This window comes from Tachypleus tridentatus, chromosome 4 (assembly GCF_004210375.1).
Source record: "Tachypleus tridentatus isolate NWPU-2018 chromosome 4, ASM421037v1, whole genome shotgun sequence".
NCBI lineage: Eukaryota > Metazoa > Arthropoda > Merostomata > Xiphosura > Limulidae > Tachypleus > Tachypleus tridentatus.
In genome coordinates, this window is record NC_134828.1 from 58,745,176 (window position 1) to 58,771,329 (window position 26,154).

The 26,154-nt window shown below is 33.1% G+C and overlaps 1 protein-coding gene across 1 annotated transcript in view; it reads left to right on the top strand.

The window, feature by feature from the left end:
• Window positions 1-2,647: 2,647 nt before the first annotated feature.
• LOC143249204 (acetylcholine receptor subunit alpha-like) overlaps window positions 2,648-26,154 on the top strand; it is a 100,239-nt gene continuing 76,732 nt past the window's right edge. Inside the window, exon 1 of the mRNA XM_076498677.1 lies at window positions 2,648-2,938. Coding sequence (XP_076354792.1) covers window positions 2,845-2,938 — 94 coding nt within the window. The 5' untranslated portion in view covers window positions 2,648-2,844. The remainder of the gene's footprint in view (window positions 2,939-26,154) is intronic.

Below are 26,154 nucleotides of genomic sequence, written 5' to 3' on the forward strand. Positions count from 1 at the left end.
ACTGTTTGGTTAGTCTGTTTGTGCTTCGTTCTGTACACCTTGACATCTAACGAATCCTCCGGAATTAGGGCCTCTTCTACTCATCTAAACTTTATTTTTATAAATATGATGAATACAAGTACATTGTATATATGATGTTCTTATATACAATAAATAACAGTACATTATATATGTGATGTTCTTATATATAATAGATAACAGTACATTATATATGTTACATTCTCATATACGATGATTAACAGTACTTTATATAAGATAAATAACAGTATTTTATTTATGATGAATAAAAGTGATATACTTACTGCGGACAATAGACTTATGTGCAATAAATAGCAGTAACTTATGTATATTGGATAAGAGGAATTAGATATTTTATATAGTTTTAAGATTGTACTAAAGGTTCCATTGAAATTTTAAGTATTCTTGGTTTTGGAAGATGACCGTAATGAAGCTGTATGTACAGTCCATTTCTTACAGAATTTCACAGATTCCTCTCTGCAGTAATAGTGAAACATAGATGCTTGTTTAAAATCATGCTTGATATTCAAAATTTAATAAACATAATTGAAAAACAAGGAGAAAAGCATTGAATAGACTAAGCCTCAAAAGTGCGGAAAAGTTCGGTAGCTTGTTTTTAACGTAAAAATAGAGGAATAATTTTTCCTGTTTGGCATAAGAACTATTCCATGGCGTGTGTTCCATGTGGCGATCGTTATGGTTTTTAAGATAGCTAGAATACCGATGACATCTTCATAAAGAGAGGAACAGTAGGCTGGTTCTGTAATGAAGTGCTATTATGGGCCCTGAAATATTAAAAGAATGAACGTCATTCACAAAAAGTCGCGTAGATTGGTGAGCAGCAATTTCTCTTAAGACCTGGCAATAGTGCAGACCATCTTCTGTCACCAACTTCATCTGATGGTTATACTGCACAGCTAGAAGAATGATATCTAATTTCTATGGTCTGCTTGAAAGAATGAAAAATAAGCGCTAGTACAGTCAGATTCTTTCTAATACTTTTTGTAATTTAAATACGTTTTACTTATATGTATGATTACTTCAAATCCACTACACTAACTCCACATGTCCAAATTGAATCTTAAAACGTAAACTGAAATGCGGAGGATCACTTAAATGTTATTTTAAACAGTCTTGCATTAAAATTTAACTGAATTATTTTGTTTTAAAAATAGTTCCGTAACTATGTTTTAATAATCAGTATTAGCAGATACCTAAACATTTCTTTTGTGACTTCTTTTTACAAAGTGTAAATTCGTTCTGAATGTGAAAGCTTATTTGTGCTTTTTATTTCGCTCACATTGACAAACAATGGTCCTACTAAACTGAGAAAGTACACTTAGTTCTTAATCAGGAAGACAGGGTGGGAAATGGGTCGCGAAAACAGGTAGATGTATTTATACATATATAAGATACTTAAAACTGACGTACCTGAGAACGCCTGTACGTGAAAGTATTTGTTTGTTTATTTTCAATTTTGCGCAAAGCTACACGAAGGCTATCTGCGCTAGCCGCCCCAAATTTAGTAGTGTAAAACTAGAGGGAAGGCAGCTAGTCATCAACACCCATCGTCAACTCTTGAGTTACTCTTTTACCAACGAATAGTGGGATTGACCGTAACATTATAACGCCCCCACGGCTATGCCGGGCCCACATGAAAGTAAATTAAACGAATAAAACATGAAAATATTCTCAGATTAATAAATACCCACAGGCCCGGTATGGCCAGGCGGGTTAAGGAGTTCGACTCATAATCTGAGGATTGCAATTTCGAATCCTCGTCGCATCAACCATGCTGGCTCTTTCAACCGTGGGGGCGTCATAGTGTAACCATCAATCCCACTATTCGTTGGTAAAAGAGTAGCACAACATTTGGGGGTGAGTGGTAATAACTAGCTAACTTCTCTCTAGACTTACACTGCTAATTAGGGACGGTTAGCGCAGATAGCTCTCATGTAGCTTTGCGCGAAATTAAAACAAAACAAAACAAATAAATACTCACAACTAAGTTACAGGAATAAAAGGATTCACATGTGTAACTTATAGGCAAAGTCATGCACTTGTGTATAAATTCACATATTCTGCATTCCTGGTTATGTGCGTACACAAAGAACTGCATTAAAAGTAATATATTTAATCACGTTACCATAGTTAACATTTCCAGTGTACATAGAAAGTAGCTTTTAGATTAAAATTTTCTACTTATAATACCAATGATTAAGAATACATGTCATTGTGTGTATTAATTATGGTTACACAGTGCTATCACAGAAATGGTTTGTTCCTGGTGTTGGAAATACTTCAGCTGGTATTACGATGGGTAACTCAAGTTACTATACTCTGATTAAAAGTTAGGTTATACAGTAGCGATATAGATGCTTATTACTGTGATATAATCCAAAGAGATATCATTTTTTAAAAAACAAATTATTTCTTTTTTTTTGTGTGGACAACAGAGAATATTGATGTACTGTAATGGAGGCAGCTCTAAAGGAAAACCAAATTGATGTCACATTCCTCAGCTGTGCGTTCTCAGGTAACTTGTGGCGCCCTCTGTGTATATTAAACTCTGCCGATTGCACGCTGAGGCTTTGTAGTTTATCGAAGGATTTCACACGACTCAGGCGATCGTAGTATTTATCTTTCGTTGCAACTAAGGCCACATTGATGGACGCTTAAGGTGATGTTCTGGTCAACTAAGGTCACATTGACAGATGCTTAAGGTGATGTTTGGTTCTAGTATAAAGTGCTAAGATAAAAAAACAAAAAAATAACATCAGAAACTGAAGAAAGAATGAGAAAAATCATTCTCAAGGTTAATTGAAGATGACTAAATTAACCTTCGACATGAAAGTTTGCCTAAGCTGGATGAAGCAATGCAGTTTGTTTTTAGTTTACATATGGGTAGCATCGTTTATCTGTGAGTAAACATGCTTATTGATAATGTACATATTTTATTTCACTTTACCTGTAAACTTAAACTCATAGAACTTGAATTACGTTTCATGAAATGTACAAATTAAATTATACATAAATATATTACCAAGTAAACAGGTTTAAAGCCTCTTCGTGAATTCAATAATCTTGTAAAATAGTAATAAAATAATCCGATTAATCTTAGAATGTATTTTCTTATAATGTAAATCGTAGTGAAGTATTAATATTAAGTTTCTTAACATGGTTCATATTATAATTAAAACTGTTGTACAAAATTGAACTTATTCTAAATACTACGGATTGAAAGACAAAAGTCAATGAAACAATGAAAAACCTGTAGGCCTAACTATTGATATAAAACTTAAGATAATTGCAAGTGTTGTTTTTCTTTCATTCCTTTTTATTCGTCTTAAGTGTGTAGAAAAAGATCTATTTTGGTTGTTTGTAATGATTGTAAAACTTCTTTTACGTTTAACATTGCCTCCCGCTAGTACAGCGGCATGTCTTCGGATTTACAACGCAAAATCAGCGGTTCGATTCCCCTCGGTGGGCTCAGCAGATAGCCCGACGTGTCTTTGCTATAAGAAAACACACACGTTTAACATTAGTTCTTTAACTGGATGGATCTTGTTTTGCCAATCGTTATTAGACCCGCAGAAAAACAAATCCTGTTTTTCGTTGCCTTATTAATTATCGTTCTTAATTCCAATCGAACCGTCGTAATTGGTTAATTGTCTTTTCAGGGTTTTTATTTACTACCGCCAAACATATGAAAAAATTAGAACTATGTCAAATTAAAGTTGAAACCATGATATTAAAAGCAAGTAGCACCAAAAGAAAAAGTTAGCATTAGAAGAGAATACATATAATATAAATAATCAGAACGTTTTTGGAAAGTGGACTTTCCTCCCTCAGGGTTAAACTTATGGTTAAGACTGTATTTTTATTTTTTCATTGTGAGAATTTGGTAACATATACATGATTTATATCTTTCTACTTTAGTTGTAAAAAAAGTAATGGTTGTTTTGCTCTAAAGATTATATATATGCAAGATAAATTGGCTTTTTTTATGTTCAACTATGGGCAAAGGATTACTTGATATGGTAGTTAACTTCACAAATTGTAATGATAATAAACACAGCTAGTAGCTGGCTGACACGGATCATGATGATTTACTGTAGCTATTGATTATCTGATCACATTAGTTAGAGATGTAAAATGTTAAGATGCAGCTGAGGATTTCTATGAAGACTTCTTTAAGAATATAGTGAACAATTATAGTTTCTGTGTAATTAAATTCTCTACAACAATGTAAGGACAAATATATATTTAGACAAAGATACAACTCCCATCAAGTGTGTATGAAATTTTATCCATATAAAAGCAGCCTTTTCAAATAAAAATATACATCTAAAACACTGCTTTAAATAAATCTTCGTGTTTTTTCAAATAAATATCCTACGAATGTGTGTAATAAAATTTAATATCATGTGTATTTTCTATATTTTACTTCTTTTCTTAATATATAACATAGTGGTTGAGTCCCTAAGAACATCAATTGTATAGTGTACAAAGCTATGTTATATTAAGGCAGGGTATTTCATTAGGTAACCTTCAAGAATATTCTTAACACAACTGTTGTTCTTTTGTTAATCATTATATGAATTTAAATCGTAAAAATTAACAACAGGACATGTCATTAGGTGATTTGTGTAATACCTGAGAATATGTTATCTTCAGTTTTAATTGATTAGTTTATCAACCTCTAAATATAACCATGGATGATATATTCAGATTGGTTAAAGTATATTATCTTAACCTTAGAAATGTACACCCTCCCTGAGAATATATTTCTAAGTAAATAATCCATCCTTTAGATTCTGTACTGATGCAACCCTGTAAACATAATGAAAGCAAGGTAATGCAATGGGTGACTTAAGTATGTATGTATGTAACATCTGAAAGTATGTTCACAGTAATTACAGAATCACAGAATCCATCCTTTAGATTCTGTACTGATGCAACCCTGTAAACATAATGAAAGCAAGGTAATTCAATGGGTGGCTTTAGTATGTATGTATGTAACGTCTGAAAGTATGTTCACAGTAATTACAGAATCACAGAATCCATCCTTTAGATTCTGTACTGATGCAACCCTGTAAACATAATGAAAGCAAGGTAATTCAATGGGTGGCTTTAGTATGTATGTATGTAACATCTGAAAGTATGTTCACAGTAATTACAGAATCACAGAATCCATCCTTTAGATTCTGTACTGATGCAACCCTGTAAACATAATGAAAGCAAGGTAATTCAATGGGTGGCTTTAGTATGTATGTATGTAACATCTGAAAGTATGTTCACAGTAATTACAGAATCACAGAATCCATCCTTTAGATTCTGTACTGATGCAACCCTGTAAACATAATGAAAGCAAGGTAATTCAATGGGTGACTTTAGTATGTATGTATGTAACATCTGAAAGTATGTTCACAGTAATTACAGAATCACAGAATCCATCCTTTAGATTCTGTACTGATGCAACCCTGTAAACATAATGAAAGCAAGGTAATTCAATGGGTGGCTTTAGTATGTATGTATGTAACATCTGAAAGTATGTTCACAGTAATTACAGAATCACAGAATCCATCCTTTAGATTCTGTACTGATGCAACCCTGTAAACATAATGAAAGCAAGGTAATTCAATGGGTGACTTTAGTATGTATGTATGTAACATCTGAAAGTATGTTCACAGTAATTACAGAATCACAGAATCCATCCTTTAGATTCTGTACTGATGCAACCCTGTAAACATAATGAAAGCAAGGTAATTCAATGGGTGACTTTAGTATGTATGTATGTAACATCTGAAATTATGTTCACAGTAATTACATTTGCAATCTTAGTGTTAATGACCCTATAATAATAGAGTCAAAACAGATAAAAGTTAAGAAAGTTTATTCCCTGAAGATGACTTCAAATAGGATAATTTTCTTTGCATGTGCATAACTTCGAAGATATTTCATAGCCAGTATGAACCAGAAGTTAACCTTTATTTGTATGCAACTTTTGATAAGAATCAGTAGTTTTAATTTATAAGTTAATCCTTGTTTCTTTGCGATTCCTGACAAGGATCAGTTTTATAAACTGTTCGTTAATTTTTATCAACAATGACTACTTGGCGTGGTTAACAAGATTTTATAAACGAATCTGTAAAACAATCAGAAAAAGGCCCCTTCATACTTTTTTCTATAAAAACGGATAGTCAGTTTGGATGATTATTAATGTTAGATTTTTCCGAAGAGTTTGTTTGTTTTTGAATTTTGCGCAAAGTTACACGAGGACTATTTGCGCTAGCCTTCCCTAATTTAGCAGTGTAAGACTAAAGGGAAGGCAGCTAGTCATCACCACCTAACGCCAACATTTGGGCTACTCTTTTACCAACGAATAGTGAATTTGACCGTCACATTACAATGCTCACACGGCTGAAAGGGCGAGCATGTTTGGTGTGATAAGGACTCGAACCCGCCATCATCAGATTACGAGTATAGTGCCTTAATCACCTCTCCCTGTCGGGCTTCAGAGAAATGAAAAATAAAATTAATACTGGATAGGTGAGAGAAGGAGCTTCCTGCTAATACAGCGGTATGTCTACGGATTTACAACGCTATAATCCGGCGTTCGATTCCCACGGGGGGGTTCATTAGATAGCCTGATGATCCTTGACTATAAGGAAACACACACACGAGAAAAAGAGATGAATGATTTACTAATATATGCTATTTATTGTATAAGTTTGTACAATAAATATACAAGTACTGTGATTGTCTAAGGCTATAACTGACCAATATAGATGTACAGAAAGAAATTTGGGTACGTTATATTTAAGTTATTTTAACGTTTTTCTACCTAATTAAAGTCCTTGTCGCTATGTCAAGTCAAGCTTTACATTAAAACCGTGTATCTTGACAACAGCTTTTATTCAAAAATCCTTTGTCGTAAGTTTGCTGTGTCCGAAGTACACCGCTTCTATTGGTTTCAATAATTCACTTACTGTTGGAGTACAACGGATTCCTAGCACTGTCTTCACCAGTACGATCACAATGAATTCAAAGAAGCTGCGCACAGCGACTCGAACTGTGTCTTTTCGCATGGAATATCATGATAACTTGCGAAGGTTATCTTTGTGAGCCCGTAGTCTTTTGGCCTCGTTTCCAGACAAGAGATCCTTCTTAATTATGTTGTGCACCGTTGTTGTTCCTAGCTTTCATGTTCATGGAATCGTAACTGTTATAACTACTGTGATGAGACTCCAATGCCATCAAGTACAAGAGATTGTCCCGACAATGTTCTAAATCCTCGATCCGAACACCACTTTGTGATCCGACTGTGTGAATATTTTTGGTCGAAAAGAACTCTTACATACACTCGACAAAAGCAATAATTTTTCACTGGTGTCACACTACCAACAAAGCACTAAACGGTATCAAAATGTAGTTTTGATACATCGCATGCCATGGTGACTTTATATCGGCTATAGTTGTCATGTTACTTGCTGGCTTTTACATCAGAATTGTTTAAATATAACGTACTTAAGCGTAACCATTTTAATAAATAAAGGTTTCACTCAATCTGAGACAATACTTGGTTTTAATAAAAATAGTAAATTTCAATAAATATACTCATTTAATTTTGATTTGCTCTGATGATGTGATAACAATAATGCCTAAATTCTAATACAAAAACGCTTTTATAATTTAGCAGACTCTAAAACGTTAGATCTTAAAAACAGCAGGTTGAAATATTTGTCCTGACACATAAAAGTTATTGAGGGGCAAATATAAGACGAATCGTAAATTAATTAAACTGGTGTCAGGCCAGAGGAATTATAGTAAAATTAAAATGTAATTGTTATAGATGTATATAATATATGAATATAATAGCGATTTCTTCGGATTAAAGCGCTATGTTTTGTGGTATGCAGTATTCAAAATGCTGCAAGCAAAGTTAAAAATTATTATTCCTACGAATCTAAACAGGTTTTCGGGTTATGATAAACATCCTAAAGTGTAATTATGAGGATCAAAACATAATTAATTATTTTACAGTTTCAATCGTATAAATCAGTTATCGCTGTTATGAAGAATAACCTGAAACACAATGTTATCATCTTATCATGTATCAACCGTAGTATGACTATGGTTAAACCAAATACGACGATAGAGGCTTTCAAACCAAGGGCCAGGCATGGCCTAGCGCGTAAGGCGTGCGACTCGTAATTCGCGGGTTCGCGCCCGCGTCGCGCTAAACATGCTCGCCCTCCCAGCCGTGGGGGGTGTATAATGTTACGGTCAATCCCACTTTTCGTTGGTAAAAGAGTAGCCCAAGAGTTGGCGGTGGGTGGTGATGACTAGCTGCCTTCCCTCTAGTCTTACACTGCTAAATTAGGGACGGCTAGCACAGATAGCCCTCGAGTAGCTTTGTGCGAAATTCCCAAAAAAACAAAATTCAAACCAAGACCCCACTTATTGAATCCATGATGTTCTGCTAATGCTCAAACTTAAGATATGTTAAGGATTTATTGTGAAGCCTAAGACAAATCAAGAAGTTAGATTTTAAAGCAGTTTTTGTTCGAAGTCTGTAACCATTTCTTTTTTCTAAATTTGACATGAAAACAAACATTTCTTTATATTTACATATATATATGTCACCGTTGATAAAACAGGATTATTCAACTCTATGTGGAATTACCTAAGATTTTTATATACATATTATCTTTAAAGTAGCTGAAAAATTTAAATATAAACTCTGTGCTATTCGATTAGGGGTATTTTCTTCAATAAACCCATAGAGGATTAATGTCGGGTGACACCATTATTTTATTTCAGCTTTCTATAACGAAACCTGTGCTAATATCACTTACAGAAATGATTGGTTTTGTTAAACATTACTGTAGATATAGAAAGGATACCGACAAAGCAAAATTAATTTTTGCACTATCTATAGTATATTTAGTGCATTTTATGTTTTTAATTCTGTCTATGATATATGTAGAACACATTTGTTCTGGATCTTGTCTATGATGTACATATTCTTGATCTTGCCTAAATATATGTTACTTTGAAGCATGTATATTTGCAAGATATTTTCCATGTTTCCTTGTACATACATATTTACGACAGATATGATTTGTAGATATTTTGTGTGTGTGGTTTTTTGTGTTGTTTTTTATGAAACAGGTTTATTAATAGCATTTCATGCCTATAATATGATATGAAGTATTTTAATAACACTTCCAATAATATATCTAAATATTTAAAAGCGTAATTATCTGTTTGTGTAACTCCTTGCACACTACTTGATCAATCACCACCAAACATGGCACGGTGCCTTCTGCGGTTCCCAGAAGTAACACGAAGAGGCAAAATTCCCACTAAGTTTCCCATAAAAAATATTATTCAACAACTTAGAACTAATTTCTGGCTTTTGATTCAGTTTCCCTCTATGTGTCACGCTTCTTTTGGTAATTTTGTTGTTGTTTTGCATTAGGCACAAAGCTACACAATGGGCTATCTGTGCTCTGCCCACCACGGGTATCGAAACCCGGATTTTAGCGTGTAATCCGCAGACATACCGCTGAGCCACTGGGGGGCACTCTTTTGGTAATACTCAACGATATACATCGTCGCTTAATAATAAAAGTATTACGATATCGTTGTTAGGCCAACAATGTCGCTTATGTTGAACGTGTAATATACGTTAATTTGTGGTTTATTTTTATTTTCTCTGTCTTTAACAACTTCGGTTATTAAGCAAATGGTTTAATTCAGAAACTTTTTCCTAAGTCAGTCTTGGAAAATTTCCAATAAATTAATTAATCAACTACATTACCATTCCAGAAAAACGTGGTAACTTACTTAAGAATGCACAATAACTAGAAGTTGAATGATTGTGTAAAAGAACGGTTCCTTCACCTCAAAATGATATTGTTCATGATATAAATGAACAAGTATTGCAAAAGGTTCCAGGATAGTAGTTCACTTAGAGATCTATGTTCCAGTTACAGATAATGCTGTAAATTACCCTTGAGAATTCCTTCTAAATCTCACTAGGGATTCCAAAACACATTTTGAAGTAAAATGTTGATTTACTAATAACGTTGGACCTCATTAAAATCTGATTATAGTCAAAAAAAGGTGCAACATCTAATGTGGTATATTAATAAACTCTAGTTTAGGTTTTGTGATTTTTGTTTTAAAATTAAAGGTTCGAGAAAAACTTAAAATCTTATTAAAACTGATTTTTCTAAATACATGTTCCTAAAAGTAATTTCGTTGTGTTTTTAAATGTCTATTTCATGTAATTTGGACACTTGTGTACGGAACGGGTAATTCTGCTCTTATATATCTATTCGTACGAAAAATTATAGAAACTGATGAAATCAGCTTAAAACCATGATTTTGTGTGGTTTGTATTCGCATACTAAAGTCAAAGAACGGGTAAGTTCCGAAAATAATTGCATTTGTTCGAAGCTGACCAACGAAATAAAAACAATATAACCCAAGCGCTTGCGAAAGTTGACTTTTCTTCTTCAGGGGCAAATTTATTTAACGATAAAGCTGTTTTGCCATCTCCTGGTAGAGAATGACAGTTCCTTAGAGATCAAACCTATTTCAATATTGTATATAGAGAAAGTATATTAATGATTTTCTAATCGGCATTTACTGATGATTTGTTTGTTTTGAAATTCGCGCAAGGCTACATGAGGGCTATCTGCGCTAGCCGTTCTTAATTTAACATTGTAAGACTAGAGGGAAGGCAGCTAATCATCATTACCCACCGCCAACTCTTAAGCTACTTTTTTACCAACAAATAGTGGAATTGATCGTCACATTATAACGCTTCCACAGCTGAAAGGGCGAGCATGTTTGGTGTGGCGGGGATTCGAAATCGCGAGCTTTGGATTACGAGTCGAGTGCCTTTACCACCTGGCCATGTCGGGCCCATTTATTAATGAAATTCAAACACATCAAACATAAAAAGCAACGTGCTAATACAATATATGTGTTGAATTGCTTTATATGTAATGTAATATCGGCAATCATAAAAACGTTTTCCAATTTGTTTTAATGAATAAAACGTTTCATTTTGTTCTCATTCTTGAGCATGTAAGACTAAATAACTTATATACGTAAGTCCAAGAAAATCAGTGGTAAATTTCCTGACTTACAATGCTAAAATTCAGGCTTTGATACCCCCGCGATTCTGTAGTTTTCTCAAAAAAAGAAACCAATAATAACAAAAACATACCTATATATATATAAGAAATAATAATTTCCCCGTATTCAACCTTTAATCACTTTCTGATTCTAGTGAACAATGTTTATTTGCAGAATTGATTTAATGATAAACGGTTGAATGTTGCTGTTCAGTTGACTGATCTAACCAAGTAAAGCCTACCCAACAACACAAACTAGGAGAAAAACACAGTAGCTGACATTTTAGAAGTTAAAAAAACATATTGGGAAGTTCGCTAATCTTTAGAATGTCAAAATTCACCAAATTGTTCATCGTTTAAATCGATGCTTTTGACATTGGAATTGGAGCTGTACTCCTACAAGAACATGAAGATTTCTGTAATTGATTTTGGTGAAAACTTCCTATTTGTAAAATTTATTTAATAATAACCGAGATTTTAGAAAAGGCTAACTTTATGCCACGGTGAAATAAAGTGTTTCAAAACGACTTTCCACTTTAAGACCTGATTATGTCCTACCAGGATAATTAAGTTGGGAAATTACATTTCAGTAAGAACCTTTAAACCACTTGTTTGTTCTTGTTATGCATAAAGTTACACAAAGAGCTATCTATGCTTTGCACTTTAACCACCCCGAGTATCGAAACACAGTTTTAATATTATAAACTTTCAGTTTTACGGATCAGTATAAACGAATTTTTAACCATTTGACGTAACTGCTCAAACAGGTTTTTAACCATTTGACGGAACGAGTAACTGCTCCAATAGGTTTTTAACCATTTGACGTAACGAGTAACTGCTCAAACAGGTTTTTAACCATTTGACGTAACGAGTAACTGCTCAAACAGGTTTTTAACCATTTGACGTAACGAGCTTCAACAGGTTTTTAACCATTTGAAGTAACGAGTAACTGCTCCAACAGGTTTTTAACCATTTGACGTAATGAGTGACTGCTCCAACAAGTTATTAACCATTTGACGTAACGAGTAACTGCTCCAACAAGATTTTAACCCTTTGACGTAACGAGTGACTGCTTCAACAGGTTTTTAACCATTTGACGTAACGAGTGACTGCTCCAACAGGTTTTTAACCATTTGACGTAACGAGTAACTGCTCCAACAGGTTTTTTTTAAAAGAACTGCAAACCTTTCTCAATCTTTAGTGCTTCAATTACACATTTGACATTTAAAAATTCTCTTCGTAAACCGTGTTATTTTATGCATTTTTAAATTACTATTTTAACAAAATATAACATAAAATTTAGCTTGAACAATTATATATTTTATGAAATATCAAACATGACTATCGTGATATTAAACATCGGCTTTTCATGTTCTGATAGTGTTCGTATAGTTGGCTCTTTAATATTATTCTTCTATGTGGATAAGGTCCCACTGATTCCCCAGTATCAGCAGACAGCCACTAGCCCAATGTGGCGTTGCTTTAAAACAAAAAACAAAGATGACATTCCAACGTTACCTATGCAAAATTTTCTTTTGTCTTTATTTTTGAATCGCAAATTGCTGTATTAATTATTCCGTTGTGACCTAAATGTATATTTTGGTGGTCATTCATTCTTATGATGTGACCATATTACTAAAGAGCGGAGCGCAAATTGTAAATTCCGGGATTTCCAGTTCAAGCAAACAACCCCTAGACCATGAACAGTCCCTTTTGTAAACAAGATATTTCATAGAAAAAAACAACAACAAAAATATTCTTCCAACTAACAAATGCAGTAAAACTGTTTAACAATACATCATGCCGTTCCATAGAAGCCCTTAAAATTATTTAGTTCAAAGTAATATCGTAATACAACAACTATATGTATATATATATTTCAGTTTTAAAAGTAAGATGTATATTCGAAACTACGCAACGTAAAGTAGTTGGACAAAAAATAAGAAAGAATGTGAACTTCAACCTTAACGAGTACATAAAGCGGAAGCGATCAAAGTAACTTGGCTCATCATCAGGCTAACGGTTTTATTAACAAAGGAAGAAATCTAAACCACCTAGCGTGATGTAGGTGAAGTTACGTCAGAGAAACCATTAAGAGTGTATATCGTTCTAATAGAAAAAAAAACAGTCGACCTACCTCTTTCTAATCATGGAAAGCATGCTTGTTACGACCTGTTATGTTCGCTTCTTTCACAGTTTCTGTTACTTAGTGTACTGTTTCGGTAGTTGTTATTTTTAATAGAATACTTATATAACACAGAAAAGTCTTTTAAAATAGACCACGAAAATGTACGTTCTACATTGAATTCTGAGCATTAATGACATTTAAATCTAGTTGTTTGTTTCATCAATACCTTGATCAGTTATGTGTCAAAACCTGTGAAACAGTGAAAACATATAGTCGTCTTTGTTTCTTTCACATCAAAGCTATTCCCAAATTTTTTTATCCAGTTTTAGATATTGCTTCAGTAGAAATGAAAGTTATCATTATTGAGCCGATCTAGAAATATAAGTCATAACTTTCACGTGAGACTGTTATGTCAAAAATTAATGATTATTTGCCAGTGTAATAGTTATCAAAAAAAGACTGGAAAAGTTTAAATCTATAAACGTCAAAAGGACAAAACACAGTATCATACAGTTGAGCTATTATGAAAAGTGCAATTTCGTTTATTCAATTTTCACCATATCTTTCATATAAAAATTAAAACTCCACGTTTGATACCCAGACATTTATTTTAGATTTATTTTAATTATTTTCTAATGAAGGTAATAAACATTATAATTATTACTTTATTACAAATTACAGTTTTCTAAAAATAATAATATTCCTTATGCAAAAATTTTAATTTTTAATAAATAATTATTTCAAGATGACTTGCACCGAGAACGATATATTTGAGCCTCATTTCTAAGCACAGAATGACTAAGCGAACATTTTGAGGGAAAAAAAAAGAATAAGAATGCTCTCAGAAACAAACAAAAAAATTACAATCAATATTTAAATTTTGTTTTGTTGTTTCTCAGTTGTTTGTTTGCTGTTGCTGTTCCGGGATGGGTCTAGTGGCTATAGTGTTCAAGTTATAAATCCTAGGTTCGCGACTCGTTCTTGTAGAAATGTGTTCTGCGATTTAGTTTCCTAGGTGCACAATAAAAGTAGTGACGATATTTCACTAGCCGGTTAGTAACTACTTAGCTTTGCTCTAGTCTAGCTGTTCCCAAACCTTTTCCAGTGCCGATCCTATTTCAAATAGCTGCTCGACTTCGCCTGTTTGAGAATGTATTTTAACCACCAAACTCTCGACCCCACAAGAATTTCCGCGACATAAGGATTGTGAATAACTGCTCTGATCTATCAGTTCAAAATTAGAAATGATCGTGCAGCTAGCACTTAGTATGGCTTTGTGAAGAAAGTAGAAGTTAAAATTTCGCCTTTTTTTTTTTTTTTCATAGTTTATATTCACAGGATTACTTTAGAAGCACTGTAATACATTCCCAATGAAGATTCCGTTCAGAAAAGTTAAATGGTTTTGGTATGAAAAACAAATAAATTAAACTGAAGTAAAATATACACGCAGTTAATGGCAATTAATTTAATCATTTCTCTGTCTAACCTGAAATTCAGCTGCCAAGTTCGTATTGCGAATATAAATGTTTCTGTATTTAGTTCTCAGAGGATGCTAGATTAGGTTTTTTCCCTATTTTTCATGTAGAAGTTTCTTCCCAGTAATTATACTAAATTCTTGATCGCAGAATAAAATGGTTAATTTTGTTCAATTTAATCCTGTTTTAGGCAAAAAAAAACAACAACACACGAAGAGTAGATGTAGTAAGATAGAAAAATAATTTGGAATTAAGTGGGTTAATTACTAATGATTAATAATGCATTAACTTTCATGCGATATTAAATTAAAATGTCATTCTGCTAAATAACTTAAAAGTCTTTAAAAATAATTTTGTTTTAGGCACATCGTGCAAACGTATTAAGATTAAAAAGGTTAACATAGAACATTTATTACACACTTCAGTCGAATAATTTATGTAATACAGTTATCATCACCAGGACGACTTAACGAATATAGTAGGCTAAAATCATCGTTTTTAGTTTTGATTATTGATAAAGTTTAAAAATTAGATATTTCACGAAGTAGATGTATCACAATTGATTTATTAATATTTTATACTGCTACGTGTGTGTTGTGTGTTTGATTCGTGTATTTCTATAAAGCGACTCTAGAGTTAGTGCATCCATTCACACTTTTGAACTGAAAAACAAGAAAGACAAATACAGTTAGGTAACATTACCAGTCGCCATCTCTTTTGATTTGACCACAAAATGCGAAACGCGTATTTTTTTCCTTTTGTTTTTCTAAGGTAAAAACAAGTGAACACAAAAAGGAACCTGAGACTTAAGATCCGACACGTTAATCACTACACTATGTCTAGCAGTGTTGTGTGTTTAAAACTAGCTACGAGCAACCATATGTTTGTATGCAGTTATAGTTAAAGCGTTTCTGTCGACAAAGAAACAGAATGTTATGCCGATCGATGCGTTAACAACCGACTACTTTGACCAGAGATCTAAAATACAAACAAATAAAATAAAAAGGACAATATCCACAAGATACTGGAGATAAAACTATTAATCAAACTATATTCGCGTATCACGTACGTACAAAAAACACGAACAATTTTGATACATTAAACACATAAGAATAAATGAGTTTATTCTGTTTTGAGTAATAGAATAATTGCTTGTTAGTGGCCTTAATAGTAGAAGAAGTGCTTGTTACTTTAAGCATTCTTCATAGCATAAAAATAATTGCCAGTTCATGTGACTTCGATAGTAAGATTGCTTGTTTGCTATAGAGGTCTTAATGATTAAGTGACCTCAATAGCAGAAAAATTGGTTATTACTTGATGTTACCTTGGTAGTAGAAAATTACTTAAAAATATGACTAAATAGTACTAGAAGATTTACATGCTAGTTTCAGAGTTGTTTCAATAGTATAATGAGTTGAAACCGTCAATTGAGAGATGAACCATTCCGTGTGTTTTTGTGTTTCATAGCGCACTTATTTTGTTATTTTTTACAAGAAAGTTGATTTATTTTACATTATATAACATCGTTTGTAGTGTCGGCCTGCAACAATTTACGTTCAGCTTACAGAATCATTTTCATCAGATAACTTCAAGGAACACGCCATCGGTAAACAGATACAATATTGGTGATAGAAAAGGAGGATATTATTTTCATAAAAAATAATATATGACTTTTGGTAAACCTGAGAATCTCAGCTGTTGAAGATTATGACCTTGAGGTTGTAGAGCGAAAATGAAACGTTACTTGAAATGGCGAACAAGTTAAGACAAGATTGAGAAGATAGAAAATGTAAAGAAGAACGAGAATAGAGAAAATAGAGAAAAAAAGACAAATCTTAATAAAGGTCTGGAAGAAACTTACAGTAAAAAATGTGCCCAGTATGGCCGGGTAAAACGAACACGTGACTCACAATCTGATGGTCACGAGTTTAAATCCTGATTCCGAATGTGCTTTTCCTTTCAGTCATTGGGGCGTTATAATGTGACTATAAAACCCACTTTTGACGGTGGTGGTGTATGATGTTGACTATCTGTCTTCCTGTATTATGTCATTTCATAATTACAGACAGCTAGCTTAGATAGCTCTCGTGTAACTTTGTGGTTAATTCAAAAGCAAATAAGAAGAAAAAATGAGACAAACATTTGAAGAAAAAGATAGAAAATTAAAGGAATTCCAAACAGAATGGGACAGAAGTATGAAATAAAACCAAGTAAAATTTAATTTACAGAAAAGTTAAGACAATCAAAAAGAAAGTTACAGGAATTTAAGGAAGGAGTGAACATGAAGAAACCTACTATTTAAAGAATTAAAATGAAAAATTAATCTGATTCAAAAACAAAATCAATGAGATTATTGGAAATGTATAGAGAGATTACAAGATTTGATACTGTTGTGGTAAAACTGAAGAGGTACAGTTAATGAAGAACAACAAGGCAAAATAAAACATATGGAAAACGATCTATTATGTGTAAATATTAAGTGAGCTACTTCTCTTTCTGTATCGTCTGGTGAGTCCAGTCTGAAGTACCTTATGGTCCGGCATGGCCAGGTGATTAGGGCGTTCGACTCGCACTCTCAGAATTGCGGATTCTAATCGTCGTCACATCAAACACACTTGCTCTTTCAGCCATGGGGAAGTTATAGCGTAACAGTCAACCCCACTATTTTTTGGTAAAAGAGTTGGCGGTAGGAGTTGATGACTAGTACCTTTCCTCTCGTCTTACAATTCTAAATTAAAGACGGCTAGCGCAGATAGCTCTCGTGTAGCTTTGCGCAAAATTCAAAACAATCAAACAAACTGAATTACCCTTTATTACAAAATATAGTATAACAGAACTTATCTTGTCTTCTCCTATTACCACTACTTCTGTGCCACCTGTCAATTTACCAAATCGAATTCCAAGATTTAATTAGGCAGTTTAACCTCGGCTAGTTGGGAAAACAACCTGTTAGAAATCATTTTCAAAGTCAACGAGTCCAATAATGTAAAAAGAAGCTATTCGCCTCGCTGATTGTTTAAAATGATTAGCTTTGATAGCAATAAGCAATCTTCCATTAGAGAGTCATTACAACAATCAATAATCATTAACAGAAACATATATCCAGAAAAGAAGTTCCAGAACATGGTACGAAGGAAAGAAGAGACATTCACTGAATTTGCTAAAAATTTTAAAAGAACTGCGTGAGTATCTTACCAGGATATTACTCGTGATATGATGGATTCGTTGGCACGTTATCAGTTTCTAGTCCCATAACAAACGAGGCCATGAGAATCAGGTTGAAGCATAGAAGATGTATATTAAGGAAACTCTCGTGTGATAATAGAACTGGAATTCATTACAGTCGCAGACAAGAAATGTAAAGCACCACTAGAAACTACAGAAATAATAGTTTCTGTATTGTTTAAACATCAGCTTCTAAGAGCAGTGCTTTACAAACTTTTACAGCTTGTAGCACTGTCTAATATTTCAAACCTTTAGCGGCACATGTAAACAAGTCCATACGGCAGGCCTAGTAGTACTCACCTAACTAAGGCAGGTAGAAATTACTGTTATACTGTGTACCAAAAAGAAAACAAATTAAATTTAAACTTTTCAAAGTTTGTTAAATTGATAATAAATTTGCACTACTAAATTAAAATATAACAACAACTTACTAATTGCAAAAATTCCGCGACACACCTGAGACCCTTCTGTGGCACACAGTTTGAAAAGCACTACCTCATAAAGTTAGGAATTCATGAAATAATTAATTAGGTAGCTGATTAAACATGGCTGAGAAAATAAATCACAATGTAATAAACGTTTTAAGGATAACTTGAAGGGATATATGGTCAAGAACTGCAGGCAAAGGCCAATATAGAATAATAGCTCATTTCAGAAAGAGATAACTGTTAAATATTTGTGGAGCTTGGCCATCACAGCAGGGACTTTAATAAATCAACAGCTATTACTACCCCAAGGAAACTGAGCTCAACAGATAAAAGGAATAACAATAAACTAATGAGAAATAGAAAAGAAAAAAAAACAGGAATTAGTGAAAGTTATGAGGAAATGTGGAAATAGTCAATTTGTCCCAAATAAGAAAAGAAATTTGTTATTCGATAAAAATGCCAACAAAATCTTGGGCTTATCGATGTACATCCTTGAAGTATGATGATTGGTACTTGATTTACATCTATAGTTGTTCGTCTTCATAAAAACAGTACAGACATAAGAAAAAAAGAAGAATTGATGCAACAACATGTGGAAAAGAATGTTGAAAGCTATCTTCACTATAAGATACTTCTCTACAACTCATGATGTGTGAGTAATTGATATTGAGACAGAGAACACACTGAAAACTGACTTATTGTGTACACATGGATGCGAGGTTATCTATTACTACTAAATACTTATGTTATATATGATAATACTACACGGGAGACTGAATTTCCAGTGGAAGCAAAGATCGTGACCAAGGTACCTCCAAAAAAGTGCAATATTTGGATAATAATATTTTTCGTTTTTTTCAATAATCAATTTTTTTCTTTTACTGCCACCTACCTCGTCATATCATTGAACCTAACACTTAGGCAGCTTCAACTACTATCACTATAATATTACTTCAGCTAATTTCACTGCCTTGTGGGTTTGGTTTTATTTGTTTTGAATTTCACGCAAAGATAAACGAGGACTATTTGCGCTAGCCGTCCCTAATTTACCAGTGTAAGACTAGAGGGAAGACAGCTATTCATCACCACCTACTGCCACGTCTTGGGTTATTCTTTTACAAACGAATAGTAGGATTTACCGTAACATTACAACGCCCTCACGGCTGAAAGAACAAGCATGTTTGGCTTGTGGGTGTAGACTTTTAATATTCCGATAAAATTAAGCATCTTTTCAACCCAGTTCAACACAACAGTTTCTAAAGGTAAAGTATATGCTTTATACAGGTATAACGTAAAAAGTAAACAAACAACAGTATTAAAAATTATAAATTTTAAAATAAAGTAGAGATCCTTCTATAAAAATAATAAAACAAGAATTTAAATCAGAATCACAAAGTTATAAGATGTAATCCTTACTTTGGCCTAAAGATAAGTGTACAAAGCTGCCAAAGTAAGTAATATATTTTATAAATTTGCATTTCTGATTTTAATTGTTGTTTCATTACTTTTATATCAGGATCCCCATTTCATTTAAAAGTTCATAATATCTAATACTCTTGTAACGTTTATAATGTGATTATTTCGGCATGATGATCATAATGCCAACATTTGAAAGTGATAAAGTGGTCAACGAGGTTTTTTGATATGACACTCTAAATAGCCTGGCATAACCGGGTGGTTAAGGCGCTCGACTCGTAATCCGAGGGTCATTCGGGTTCGAATTCTCGTCCCATCAAACATGCTTGCCCTTTCAGCTTTGGAGGCGTTATAATGTGACGACCAACCCCACTATTCGTTGTTAAAAGAGTAGTCAAGAGTTGGCGGTGGGTGGTGATGACTAGCTGCCTTCTCCCTAGTCTTACATTGCTAAATTAGGGACGGCTAGCGCAGATAGCTCCAGTGTAGCTTTGTGCGAAATTAAAAAAACAATCAAAATCAAACGCTCTAAATAAAAAAGAGTTATTACACAATATAATATGTTTATATTTGTTCATTTGTTTGAGTAATCTGCCTCAAAAATACTTTTTACACTCATACGCTGTGTCAAATTGAATTATATTTGTGTTAGAAGAAAAGAACCTACACCGATGTTCTGAATGGAAAACTATATTACAAGATTATTTCATCTATTCATACGCGTTTACTAAGATTCTCAAATTTACACACAGTTTACTTGTTTCTTATTAAATGCAAAACTACATAATGAGCTATCTATGCTGTACTCACTATTGTATTGAAATCTGGGTTTTAGCGTTATAAACTTTCAGACTTGTCGCTAAGATACTGCAGTGCTCATATAGAAATAATGTGTAAAACCAACAAAAACACATATGAGTGATCTTCTGCAGTATCGACATAAATGAAATAGCTACTAATTTAATTTTTTCATACCTAGTATGGAATATATCTGTGGTCAGGTATATTCAAATAATGTTTCTAAATGTGTTGTATGTATTGAACTTTTAACTAAAGAAAGGTGATCTATTATAAGGAATTAAACTAACTCTATATACATTGGTATGATTTTTTAATAGTTAGAGTATGTTATTTGGAGTATCTGGTGACGTATGTAAACTCTGAATTATGCAATACTTATCTTGGATCAGACTTTCGTCTTGTTCGAACCGTAATTATTTTTGCTTTTGTTATGTGTTAACGTGTTTAGATCGGAAACCAATACAATCACAACAAATATTTAGGCCGTCTAGTTTTATAAACACACAATACTTAGTGTAGGGATTGTTTATTTGTTATCTTGTGGTTGTTAGACTTTACTTTTTTTGTTCTTGTTTGAATTAATTTTGGCATAAAGTTTCCGAGTTTCTGATTTTGTCGTCAATATACTCGGATAGTACAACACCACAACAAACGAAAAGAAAAGAATTGGAAAGTGTAATCGAATAAATAAGCGTTCTTCCTATATTCCACGGAATTATATGACGTAAAGTTTAAAGATTCACCAGTAGGAGCGCTAAAAGCAAGAAACCTATTCAACACAAATATTGTCAATTTTCCTAACGAATAAATTTACCTATTTTACACGCAAATGTGGCGACCAAAAAAACGTATTGGATATAAAAAGCATTGTGAAATTGCAACCAGTTACAACTAATATCTACTTTGAACAAAATAGTAATGTGCTCATGTTGACTTATGAAATGAAATTTTTCCCACATTTGTTACAGTAGTTGATAATATACAGGGTGTTCGGAAAGTCACTGTGCAGTTTTGTAATGATATGTCTATTCAGTCTATTTCAAGCCAGCAACTGATAGTGGTGTTTAGAAACAAAATAAGAAGGATCCAGATCTGTATTGATGCCAACGGGGGTCACTTTCAACATTGTTTATTATTGTCATTCATAGTTATCTCCTGTATTCTATATTGAAACATATCTGTTAATAAATATGTAAGTGCACAGTGACTTTCCGAACACCCTGTATTATACAAAGAAAAATAAACAACAGCGCTCGAAACACGAAATTCATAAGTTATGATGGTTTGATATTTTTATTAAGTTATGCGAATGTTAGATCACAAATTGGACATATTGAGTTAAAAATAAAATCCTTTTAATATTAAACACAAACTAGATAAACTAATTTGTCATTGTTGTGTGTTCATTGAAATTAAAAATAATATATGTATATACATATATGCATTAATTTTAATAGCAGATAACCTTTTGTTGGAGATGACTTTAAGCAATTCGTCTTAGAAATAATGGAGAAATTAAACATGCAGTTCTCTCTTTAGAAATGTAAGCCTTAGTGAATTTGATTGAAATTACCCTATTTTTACATACGAGTATTATAAAAACGTTAAAAATCACACAAGGTAACTCAAGTTATGTCTACGTTAGCCGTCCCTAATTTAGAAATGACAGACTAAAGTAAGACAGCTAGTCAAGTCTACCCGCCGCCAACTTTTGCATTACTCTTTACTAACGAATAATGAGATTGACTGAAAGGACGAGCATGTTTGGCGATAGGTTGTGAGCCCGCGAGTCGCAAATTAGAAGTGGAGTGCCCGGTTCGCCATGCAATTATTAATATCAGTACTAGCAGTAGTTATAATAATAATAGAACAACAAAGATTAAATTAATATAGATAGTAGTAGGAAGTAGAGTTTTAGACTTAGTGGACCACTCCTGTCTATTCTAAAGTAGCTTTTATACTGAGGTCTTCCTTCTATTGACATCTGGAGACGATAGACAGAAGCATTTCATTAAAATCCAAAACCTTATTATGTCCACAGTGATTAAAATGCCCTTGGAACAGTAAATGTAGAAGTACCAGGAACAGTAATAATAATTTTAATAATAATAATAATAAAAGCAACAGAGAAAACAGTGACTGTAACTAAACACTTTCGTTGGCAGTTAGAAATGTGGTAGCAGTGCAAGCATTGTGGCAGTAATGATGTATGCAGCCCTAATATCAAAGATCTTTCTGATGCATCCGTTTAGTCTATTGTATGTGTGTGATGTCTTTCTGGAAAACAAACAGATCGTAGCTCTACAATTCATAGAAGCTATGGTTAAGGAGTCAGCAACAGGATCACTTACGAAACCCAAAACTTAAGCGCTGTCGAATAGTCAACTATTCGGAAGCGCTCGAAATTTGGGTCCCGTTTTAAAACATTCTTAGAAAGACTGTGCAGCAAACGTGTATAAGTTTCGCTCAACCAACACCCAAAGAAAGGAAAATTTTAGATATCCTGATAAATGTTTCTCGTGAGTTAATATTTTCCATTAGGTTCTGAGAGTCTGAAAGGATATTCTGATCGATATTTGATCATAACGAAGAAAAAATGCAGTTATAATGTCACACTTTGAGATTAGTTGTGGTAAAAACTACGATAAAAGATTACCTTTTTATCTCTCAGTCCATATACTGACAAATAAGTGGTTTAACTTTGTCAGGACGGAGGTAGTGGATTATAAAACCGATTATTTTAAGATTGATGAATAAGCATGGTCATTCATTCATAAGGAACGGATGTGACTACTCTAAATGATAATTCAACCAACAGACGGAATTATGAGATAAAGGTTTAGAATGTTGATCTTATTTATCTCAGGGTTTTTCCATAAATTATATTTTCGAAAAATAGTTTTTCCTTTAAAATGTTTGTGAGACAACCCTCCTAAGACAACTTAGTACTAAAAATAGGCTATTATTTCACGTTGCTGGAATATATTTCAGCTCACCTTACTATCGAAATGAATGTTTGTACTTAATTTGGAATTTCAGAAATAAATCATGCAGTTGACCTTTTTTTTTTACCACAAGGACAACATACTTAAAAATGATAGAGACTACAAAGCTCTTTTTTCATCATTTCATACTGTCAGTTTTCTTTCTACATTAATAAGTCACAAAGAAAAATCTAATAATAGATATTTACATATACGATCGAATTGAAGTTCAACCAAATGGAGTATTTCCGAATTCTAAAAGTATTGTTTATAACAGTTTTGATTCTGTCATTGTAAAATTTATTTGTTGTTTGAAACACAGCTAGGTAATGTACTACGCATCCCAGAATCTTACAGGGATTGTAGTTACAAGTGTAACATTACACCACCTTAAGCTAAATGTTTATCATTTGAGATCGTGTAAAAATGATTGTTTTATAGTTAAATCATTTTACCAATTTATCTTTTACCATTAAAGCGGTCTTACTACTGATAAACAAGTGCTTATAATGACAGCTGTTAATTTTTTTAAAAGTCCTTAATACTTGTCGACTTACCAAATCCTTGATAAATAAGAGTAGATTAGATGGTCTACTAATAAAATGTGAAGATTATTATGAGTCACATGTATAGAACATGTCTAAGAAAGAGGAAAAACCTAAGTTCTCGATCTCTTCAACAAAACATTTTAAAATCTGGAATACAAAACAGAACTTACGATATTGATGGATTTCCTTTGATACAGTTTCTCCTCACGAAATCATATTCACCTATATTTCAAACATTCTGATAATGAATCGAGACACAGATACGTATTTATCATTACGTATGCGTAGAATACAAATGGTCAAACCTATTGCCATTGACATGAACTTGATACATATATAAACGGAGAGGTACTTTTTAGGATCCTTCACAAATACGGAAACTTAAAAGGAAATGCGAAGAATATTTTAATAACATGAACATTTACTGAAAAGAAATAACAAGAATATCTTATACGTTTAGAAATTTACAAATATTTTACTTTGGTGAATAAGGCAACAAGTATTATTGTTATGAACATTAGCTCTGACAAAAACTTGTAATACACCTTACTGATATGATTTTTTACTGTTATGGAGTAAAACGTTATCAACTGAGATCTTTTTCAGGTTACGTCTTTTCTATGAAAACTTAACATCGCGAAGTACTCTTTAAAATTTATCACTGTTATAAACAACTTCGGTCTCAACTAACCATAAATATGTAACATTTCGGCAAGATAAAATTCACAAATAGCAGAATGTTCTGGAAAACAGTCAATGTTCGTATAAACTACCCGACATATGTTGGACGCTTTCACCAAAAGTCTGAAAAAAGAATGTCTGTAGTGCACTCCTAAAAATAACACTTTAGAGAATCTAGAATTACTGAAAGAGAATTGTGAACGACTTGTTGACATTTATAACAAATGTTGTGTTTCCTGAACATCATCCATGATCAAGTAAATTGGCAAAGTTATTACATGTTGAGATTAGAAAAACACTTGATTGCAAAACAAAATCCATATGAAACTCAATAAACGTTAACCTGTAGAAAGGGGTAAACCAAAACCCAGCGAGTGACCATTTCTTTTGGAATACTGAAGTAACAGAGAAACAATGACGAAAATGATTATACACTATTTATTTAAGGTACTTTCTAGCCGCTCTTCGGCATACGTGAACTTGTGATAACTAACTACTATTCAGCAAACATCAGAGTATGAGTAACTACTCTGTAGCTACTCTTCAGCATACACGAGGGTGTGAATATTTACTCTCGATAATCAATCAGCTATTGTAAAGTTCATGACTATAAAACTGAGGAAGTATAAGTGCTTCTTAGATATGCTTAGGCCCTGCATGAACAGTGGTTAGGCCACTCGACTCGCAATCTGAGGGTCACGGGCTCGAATTTCCATCATATCAAACATGCTTGCCCGTTTAGCTGTGGGGGCGTTATAAACTTCGATCAATTCCACTATTTATTGGTAAAAGAGTAGCCCAAGATTTGGCGGTGGGTGGTAATGACTAGTTGCCCTACTTCTAATCTTACACTACTGAACTAATTTTTCCCTTTCATATTGCTATAACTGACAGTTTTTCTTACCCACCTGATCACTAGAACGACTTCTAATCGGTACTTAACCATTTGTATTAACCATATTAAGTGTATTGTTTGTGTCAGCGAATGTCGTAGGTTTTTCTATTAATGTTAACTTGCGATGAGAGTAAGTTATCTACATAAAGCAAAACTGTGTGTGTGTGTGTGTGTTTTCTTATAGCGGAGCCACATCGAGGTATCTGCTGTGTCCACCGAGGGGAATTGAACCCCTGAATTTAGCGTTGTAAATCCGTAAATTTACTTGTACCAGCAGGAGACTAAAGCAAAACTGATCATTAACTGAGTAATATGCCTAGCTAATTAAATATACCTTTTTAAGTCCTTGTTTATAAAGGCTAGACTGCATTGTCTCATCAGTTGGCTTTAAACTCAATA